General features: G+C 40.0%; 1 protein-coding gene across 3 annotated transcripts in view; it reads left to right on the plus strand.

Annotated features, from left to right (window-relative positions):
* The window catches only part of LOC142328462 (uncharacterized), a 100,485-nt gene extending 98,363 nt beyond the window's left edge, over window positions 1–2,122 (plus strand). For all 3 annotated transcript variants that reach the window (XM_075372264.1, XM_075372262.1, XM_075372263.1), the window contains exon 9: window positions 99–2,122. In XM_075372264.1, coding sequence (XP_075228379.1) covers window positions 99–617 — 519 coding nt within the window. In that variant the 3' untranslated portion in view covers window positions 618–2,122. The remainder of the gene's footprint in view (window positions 1–98) is intronic.
* Window positions 2,123–9,894: the final 7,772 nt, after the last annotated feature.

Raw genomic sequence — 9,894 nt, forward strand, 5'->3', positions numbered from 1 at the left:
GTTTAATTACATAAATAATTAGCTTTTTTACTGTAAAATTAATTTAAGTTTAATTATTTTACGAATTGTACATTAATTTTTTTAAATTTTATTTGCAGGTCACATTTTTAACGCTAATTGAATTATTCGTTTACAATAATTGTATATTAAATACTTTACCGGGATTTATTAGACGTACAATTAAAAAATGGAGAGCTGTTCCATTAAAATTAACTTTACGTACAGGAAAACCACATAAATATGATATGAAAAGATTTCCTTTAAGTTTAAGGAATGCAATTTTGGATAAAGCATCAAAAATTCAAAAAACAGATGATAATGTTGAATTAAAACAGTTGACTGATAAAATCGATCAATTATTAATAAAACAAGATGAAAAGAATAAAAGAAAATGCGGTTCTTCATTTAGTATCGATTCTGATAACAGTAAAATCGCTAAATTACGTGGAGAACTTACATTATCTACTTTACAACAAATTATAAATACATTAAATGATTTAAAAAACGAAATAAATGAACTTAAAACCAGACAAGCACCTAAAAGGATTGTACCAAAATGGAATAAAGCACTCTACAGAAAACCAATTCTATCTAAAGAAACCTTGTATAGTACCTAAACCGATCAAAATTTAACATCCATATTATAAACAATAAAGATAGTTATTAAGAAAAAATACTTAAAGTAAATTATATAACTTATTTACTCAGTTTTCTTTCTGTTAAAATATGTCAATTATTGTCTGGAGCATAATCTTGTATCAGTTACTATGGCGATTATATAGAGTGTTTATAAAATAATTCCTGGTTTTCAAGTATTATTTAAACAGCATTATATTCAAAGTATTACTTATATTGAGTATATATTCTGTAAAAATAAATTCTTAAGGTTTTTTTGTGTTTAATACATTTCGATATAGCACCATTCGTTGCCCTGCACACGTCTATACGGTAATCCAGCTCTTCCCACGTACTCGCCAGCATGTCGGATGTAATGGATGCTACTGCCACAACAATCCTCTCCTGTAGGTGGTTGATGTCACTGATTTTCTCAGAATAAACAATATTTTTCACTTGCCCCCTTCAAAAATAAATCTAGTGGATCATGTCTGGGCTCCTTAGTGGCCACGCCTTCTCTTCCAATCCAACTGTTTTGAAACCGAATGTTTAAACGGTGTCACAGTTACTGCAATGCAGCTTGCGCCGTCTAACTGTAGAAAATTAATCCTTTTTCATCTTCAATATTCGATCTTCTTGCGATAGTCGTTAATCACTTTTTTCTACTGCATTATGACAGAGTGAGACTACCGACCAGATACGCAGTGAAGGTCACCCACAGGTGCCAACCTCGACGAATATTTGCGATGAAAAATTTAATAATATAACGAACATAAATATGAAAACAGAATGTTTTTAACAGATTCAATTATTTCATTACGATCTTTTTAATAGAGGAGTTCTTTTATAAACATTCCGTATATTAAGTGACTGTCGATATAGGTTAGCAGTTCAATCTATCATTAGCTAACATGTTCACTGTAATTTGTCAAGAAAGAAGAAATCTGACTAAATTTTTATAATTTTATAACCAGTATGTTAAAAAAACTCGTATTATAATCAAATTAATGTCTATTCTAATTTTTTTTTTTTTTATTTTATTAAATTTAAAGAAAAACTATTGGAAATACGGTTTTACGCCCCGTTTTGAGGTTTATGCGATTTCCGAGTTCTATAACTTCCACAAAATATTTCTATAATGCATGTTTTAATATACTCGTATATATTAAAATATGTATTTTTCTTTTATAATCCTACGAAATTTCAGGTAATTATTTCGGTGATAATTTTGTAAAAGAAGAAATCTTTGTCTATAGATATCATAATGATAACAAATGATTTTTTTCTGTTTTTAACAGTGATAGATAGTTTTTGATTTATACGACTAAAAAAAGAACATAAAAAGTAAATTTTCAAGGATGTTTCTTTGTGTAAAAATGATGTGTCTCTTGCTGTTAAAACTAGTTTTCAATAAAACGAGAGAAAACATCGTAGAATTTTAATGTGGTAAATATTAAGTTGATTTTTATTTTTTTAATAAATTTAGTTTCAAAATTATTATACCAAACTCAGGAGTATTTTTTCTTTAGCCAAATTATGTTGATATTTTTCGATCTTTTACAGTAAATATAGACCATCAGAATAACATCAAGCATCAAGAATTATCTTAATGAATGTTAAAAATTCGTTTTGAATGTTTAAAATGATATGGTCGAGAAGCAAAGCTTCATATTTCACTGCGTTTAAATTTCCATCAATAAATATAAACGATATCAAACGTTCACCTAAAATATCTGTCCGTACATTTACTTTGACTGGATACTGTGTATGTGCCTCACGATACCAGTGTGGATTAATATCAGTCCAGAATAGACAATTACGGCGATTTACAGTGCAATTTAAAATAAATATGGCCTCATCACAAAAATTTATTTTAACTCTTTAAACATAGAATTTTAAAAACTCTAGAAATTAATTTTTAGATATTCACATGAAGATTAAACACACCAAAAATCACGTTCATATCTTCATTTGCTGTCGAGAAATTAAAAAAAAAATAGTAAATCTTTCATTGTTACTCCATTTAAAATCAGGCTTTCAATAAATCCTTTGCTAATGTGCACTTACACCGTAAGATGAACAGGTATACAAATTATCATCAGTAGAGACCGGATTAATGTAATTGCATATTAAGCCCATTCTCACCGGTTGAAAAACTAGTGATGATGCATATTTTCAATGATGCCCATACTAACCCACCGGGTTGGTCTAGTGGTTAACGCGTCTTCCCAAATCAGCTGATTTGGAAGTCGAGAGTTACAGCGTTCAAGTCCTAGTAAAGCCAGTTACTTTTACACGGATTTGAATACTAGATCGTGGATACCGGTGTTCTTTGGTGGTTGGGTTTCAATTAACCACACATCTCAGGAATGGTCGAACTGAGACTGTACAAGATTACACTTCACTTACACTCATACATATCATCCTCATTCATCCTCTGAAAAATGATCTAAACGGTAGTTACCGGAGGCTATACAGGAAAAAGAAAGTGCTGCCCATAGACCATAGTGCGAGATATTGATTTAATACAACTATATCTCGGTTATATCTACTAAGTACTGTTTTGTTTTATGCAAGTGGACTTGTACTTCATTCCTCTTTCATTTCTAATTTCAACTTACATTTTACTCTCTTTTTTTCTGTTTAGTCTCTGGAACTACTGTAAGATATTAGTTCAGAGGATGAATGAGGATGATATGTATGAATGTAAATGAAGTGTAGTCTTGTACAGTCTCAGGTCGACAGTTCCTGAGATGTGTGCTTAACTGAAACCCAACCACTAATATTCAAGCCCTAGTATTCAAATCCGTATAAAAGTAAGTGCTTTTACTAGGATTTGAACTTTAGAACTCTTGACTTCGAAATCAGCTGATTTCCAATGACGAGTTCACCATTACTCCAGCCTGGTGAGCTTAACTTACACTTTACTCATTGTAATATACCTGTAGTAACTGTCCAATATACCTGTCCAACTGCATTGAACCTTCAAGTGAAACTTGCAACTTTTCAGTATTTGAAAGAATTAAACAAGGTAAATATTTAGGTGTCATACTAAATCCACATTTACGGTGGAATATGCTTATTGGTCATTTATGTTCAATACTAAAATATTTAATTTTTAAATCGTGTAATAAAAATAAATTAAGGAATTGACGTATATTTAGACTTGTTTATTTTGCGTATGCACAATCTGTTTTTCAGTATGGGATTTGTGTGCGGGGAGGTGCTGTAAATGCACATTTGAAAAAAATGTTTGTAATTCAAAAATGTCTGACAAAGATAGTTCTAGACAGAATTAGACTTTACCCAAGTAAATTGGTGGAATTGATGGCGGAGCTAATCGGCCGAGCCATCAAGACTGGTTGCGACGAGGTCCTACGGCGGCCTAGGCCAATGGACGGACCCGTCACAAGCAGCCAGTCCGCTGATCTGAGCGTACCTGGAGCCGTCATGACCCCATTTTCCGGGGGGTCGTCTGTGGAAGGCAGACGGAGGCCCGGCAAGAAATGGTGGTCCTCTGACCTAAGCGTGCTGCGCGCAAGAGTGAGGTCCGCGCGGATAAGGTACCAGCGTTGCCCCCCAACGGGGACCATCGTTAACCACGTGCACGCTGAGCGTCTTCGGATCTACCGGCGTGCCCGTAATACATATGTTCACGCCATCAAGGAAGCCAAACTCAAGTTTCGGAAAGACTCCATGCGGGAATTGCAGCGCGATCCCTGGCAGCTCGCGAAGACCTGTTACCGAAGCCATTGCACGTGTTGTCCAGTGTTCGGTGCGGGTTAGGTGGTCGTGACCACACTTTAAAAAAAACTTACCGGGCGTTCCTGGATACTCTGTTTCCAGATGCTCCGGAGGGGGAAGCAGAAATCGGCGTTAGGGCGGGTGAAACACCATTCTCTGGCGTTCGGGCCGTGGAACCCGAAGATATAGACCGAGTGGTTTCTCGAATGGCACTAAAGAAGGCACCGGGGATTGACCAACTTGACCCGGATATTTTCCATCATTTATTGCCTGTCATAAGAGAGCCACTGGGCAGACTGTTCACGGGATGCCTAAGCTGGGGCTGCTTTCCGGCTTGCTGGAAGGTGGCTTTGGTAAGGGTACTCCTGAAACCTGGAAAGGATCCTGGTGAGGTCGGCAGTTATCGACCCATCAGCCTCTTGCCGGTTCTCGGCAAGTTGCTTGAAAGGTTGGTTGTGGAACGGCTCGAAGAAGGCATCGATATGATCTGTATCCTAAATCGAGGCCAATATGGCTTCATGAAAGGGGTTGGCACCGAGGATTGCATCTTAAATGCTTTTACCGAGGTGGAAAGCGCCGACTGCAAATATGTTTTGGCTATTTTTATTGATATAGAGGCAGCATTTCCTTCCTTGTGTTGGAGTTCTGTCCTCTATGCTTTGGAACGCCGCGATGTTCCCGAAGCCATACAGGCCGTGGTACGAGACTATTTGTCTAACCGTACGGCCCTGTTTAAAGATGCGCACCTAGTTGTGGAAAAATCCGTCACCAGGGGAAGCCCGCAGGGTTCCGTTCTCGGTCCCCTGCTGTGGAACCTGGTGTTTGACGGATTTCTGGGGTTGACATTCCCAGAAGGAGTCACGGCCCAGGCTTTCGCCGATGACTGTCTCCTTTTAGTTCGTGGAAATTCACGACCACAGCTGGAAAGTAGAGCGCAGGCGGCCTTGTCAACCGCCGAAGGCTGGATGGACATGCAAAATTTAAAGATTTCTGTGCCCAAGACGAAGTTTATGCTTCTAAAGGGCGCAGACAAATTATCATGCAGTCGAAACCCCCACATTAAGTATAAAGGCTGTGTAATCAGCCGAGTAAGGGTTCATAAGTACCTAGGTGTTTTGTTTGATGATAAGTTGCTTTTTAGCAATCACATTAAGCAAGTTGCGGCGGACGCTGTCTCTGTGATGCACAAACTTAGAAGGATTGCTCGGAAAGACTACGGGCTGTCGGGTCGCCAAATGTACTTGGTGTACCGAGGTGTCTTCGAGAGTATGATTGCATACGCGGCGCCAGTTTGGGCGCATAGGTTGGAAAGAAATAGAGCACTGCTTCTAAATTTAAGGAGTGCCCAGCGCAGAGCCTTAATTGTATAAACTGGTGTTTTTAAAACAACCTCCTATGAGGCTACTACCGTATTGGGAAAGGCTCTCCCAATCGATTTAGTGGTGAAAGTTCGAGCAGCCATGTGGAAGTTGCGGAGAGGTCGGAAAACCGAGGTATTTGGGATGCGGTTTCGGGCCGGGCTAGAACCGGAACGGAACGACTATCACAATGCACCGGGTCTAAATTTCGAACAGTTGTCCATTTCCCGCCTGCGGAAGAGGCTTTGGGGCCTCGCGATGGAGGCATGGCAGCATGAATGGCACACCACGACTAAGGGAAGATCTCTGTATAGATTTATACAGGATCTGGGGGGATGGTATGCCTCAAGTTCATTTTTAAGGGCGGCGGGTGCCCAAGTGCTCACTAACCACGTGAATTTGATGCAATATCTGTTCAGGTTTCGCCTAGCGGCTGATGAGTTGTGCGTCTGCGGGGAGGTCCAGTCGAACGAACATCTAATGTTCGACTGCCCTGCTCTTGGGGGGGCCAGAGACCGGGCCACCCTGGAACTTAGAGGTCAGGGGGAAAACTGGCCGCTCATAAACGGCGAGTCAATGTGGCGTGAGCCGCATTGTCGGACCGTGTGGGAGTTCCTCGATGAGGTTGCGATGTTCAACCGTCATCGGTAGTTTATCAATTTAATTGGGATTTACTGATTCCTGTGGCGTGACGGTGGAAAACCTTCCTGTAATTAATGGCTGCCATCAGCCAATAAAGCTCCAAGCGCTTTAAATGGTGGACAAACGCTAGCTGGCAAACAGCGACCGAGGCGTGGCGGCTTAAATTGCCGTCTTTTACTTGTAACTTTTATAATTTTAAATTGTAACAAGGGGTGCGCCTCCCCGATTTAGTTTTAATGTGACAAGTGAGCGGTAGGGACACATAGGAACACAACAACTTAGTTGTAAAAATCCGACGACAAACAACTGAATTATTGCAAAAAGTAGGTTTAAACCGACTGCCATCTTTTTTTATCACCGTGACTCACTTGATAACTAAATCAAATTTTCCGATTAAAATTGCTAAAATTAGCAATTTTTATCAGAAACCACGATAATAGAAAAAACAAGATGGCCGCCATATTGGTATAGGCCTACTTTTTGCAATAAAACTGCTCTTTGTCGCCGGATTTTTACGACTAAGGTGACGTTTTGTTCACAAAAAAATGCTTCATAATTTTTATTATACAACACAATTTGATATATCTAATAATTCCTAAGATATTATTTAAGATTGAATAATTGAAACGACCGCCATTTTGAAATTTTTCAACGAAAGGTATCGTTATTTTTTATCCTATTAAAAAATGTTAGTTTAAAATAAAATACAAAATTTTATTGCGTTATCTCGAACCGTTCATAAAAAAATAATTTTTTTCGTAAAAAAACAAAACGGCGGACAAACAGATAACTATGCGTTTTCGGACTTATGTTCACTGGACATTTTTTCTTCAGTACGGTGAGTAGAATAGCTTCCTAGAGTTTGACCTCACCTTTAAAGAACACTCTGTATATCTTTCAAGAAGTGATCCTCAGGAAAGATGATACTTTAATAGCAATTAATTTTAAAAAATCATTACAATTCATTGTAGATAAAGATAGGCATCAGGATTTTAAAATAAATTGTGTCTTTGATATATTTTTACAATATTAGTGCGATATTCATTATTTTAAATAGCAGTGATTGTCCTGGTTCACGTACGTGTCGTGGTTACCGATGTGTTGTGCCGGCCAGTATGGGGCTAATGCTGATTGCTTTGCCTGTAATCATGTCGCGGTTTGTACATGTTCTCATTAGTATATTGGTGATCCGTTAATATCTTGCAAACATATGAACCCTCGTAAGTAAAATAAATTTAATTTATTTAAATATTTGCTCGGCCCACTAATATACCGGGTGGATCCTATTACTATTACGAATTTTTGAAATCTCATGGACTATCAAATCATGGAGACAACGGCGACATATTTCTACCACTTCTGATCTGTCTGGCAATATTTTCAACGACAATTGCAACTTGCCTCCGCGTCAGTCTTGGTGGTTTCTGACTGGTTATCAAACGAAACGACTGGTCTTCGATTTCTAACAGTATGGTCAAGTGCTGTTTCGAACTGCAGGACTCTCCAGTTACACCTACAGTGATCCCATTGCCCGTCCATTATGATTAAATCCAGAATCGAGTTATGTTCCATCGCCGTATACTTAGGTGTGTGCTCATTTAAGCAGTAAAGACCATTCACCATCATGATATCTGAAAGAACCTCGCTGCGACGATTTGTGTAAGGACTACCGGCGACAACAGCTTTGTAATTCAGATGGCCCATCAAGATGATCTTCTGGGCGATCTGGCAATGGCATAATTAAATCTACCCATTAACGCCTCAAACTCATGAAATTCAGAGTTGGGGCTGACATAGGCTCCAGTCAGTAGTGCATATGGTAACTCCACTGCTATCAATCCTTTTCTGTGGAATAGCTGCCATGAAACCCATTTTGGCTTCTGGCCGGGATGCTCCACAATACTGGCGATATGAAATGTGGTAGATAAGGATGGTCTAAAGACAGGGCACTTGGCGCACAAGAATGCCGATGCTACTCCTGTTGGACGTACATAACGCATTTGGTTCTGTAACATGGTAAACGATTATAGCAGCGCTGGCTGCGAAAGGGATCAGAGCCTACCTCAGGAGACAAATTTCTGAGTACCTTTCGGACAGATGGGTTGATGCTGACAACCAGAACGGAAGGCTGAAATTTCAGATCTTCGGGGGTCTATCCTGAAGCCGTTGCTTTGGCTCCTGATCTATGATAGCGTCCTGCGGCTTCCTTTTCCGGCTGCAACTGAAACAGTGGCATACGCTGACGACCTGGCCCCACAGAAATGTGTATACATCACACTAACGGGCAGAAGAATGGTGGGTAGAATAAGCCTCATGCCAGGCGGTCAGTGGCTACAAAATAAAAACATGATAAAGTACCTGGGGGTACAGATCGACAAATCATGTAAGTTTAGTCAACACGTAGTCGACAGTTGTACAAAAGCCGAAAAACCCTTGAAATCACTGAATGCGTTGATCACTACTCAGTCGGCCACAAGGGCATCCAAACGCCGATTAATCACATCAACGACAACTTCAGCGTTGTTATATACCGTCCCGGTTTGGGGTGGAGCAATGACGGTCATTAAGAACCGGGCACATCTACAGAAGGTGACACCCAACGTTGTTGGGTGGAAATGATGTGCAGCCTGGAAATTAATCACAGACTTAGACATGTGGACGAAAAAGAAGCATGGTGATATAAATTTTTATACGTCACAAATGCTCTCTGGCCATAGAATGTCTAAGCATTACCTCAATAGATTTGGCAGACGGGGCTCTCCGTACTGTATGTTTTGCAACAGAGAGGACAGAGCGGAGCACGCCAAATTTATGTGTGCAAATGGCATCGACAGATTAAGACCCGAAAACCTGATGTCCTTCATGCTGCCCTCAGAAGAGAACTGGAGAGCCTTCGTCAAGTATGCTATGAAGGTGTGCGCGCTAGGGACGCTGAAGGGAGATGCCGTGGACTTTAGCGTAGCGAAGGACGGGCAACCTCATCCATGAGGGCCGGTATGATTGGGTGTGCCGGTTCCGTTGAGCGGGTGGGGACTCCAAAGCTAGCGTAGGTCAGGGGTAAAATTAAGACAGAGACCCGGCCATCGTTCGGAGCCCGGGAACGACATAGTCGAGACCAGTCACCTCGAGCGGCGGTTAGAGGCAGGCAATTGTAAGCCGAGACCCGGTCTCTGGAGGGTGGGCCAGGAACGAAATAGTCGTGTCTGGTTACCCCCTCCCAGGAAATAGAGGCAGGCAAAATAAAGATAAAAAAATCCGACCCGGGAGACCAACCTGCCGTGCTGGATTTACTGCCGATGGGTTGGAAGGCTGCCTTAGAATAAAAGGAAACTTCCTTGGGCTTAGCTTTACTTAATTGTATGTCCGGCCCAGGGGAATAGAGTGAAAAAAAAAATAATCTTATCTTTTGTATAATCTGACCACATACCTAATTACCAGCTTTTTGTGCTCCTACCCAAAAAAAGAATCCACACTTGCTGAATAATTTGTAATTTTGAAAAACTTGTGGGAAGTACAAATTACATACGTATAAGAG

Source organism: Lycorma delicatula, chromosome 7, assembly GCF_047948215.1.
Source record: "Lycorma delicatula isolate Av1 chromosome 7, ASM4794821v1, whole genome shotgun sequence".
Classification (NCBI taxonomy): Eukaryota; Metazoa; Arthropoda; class Insecta; order Hemiptera; family Fulgoridae; genus Lycorma; species Lycorma delicatula.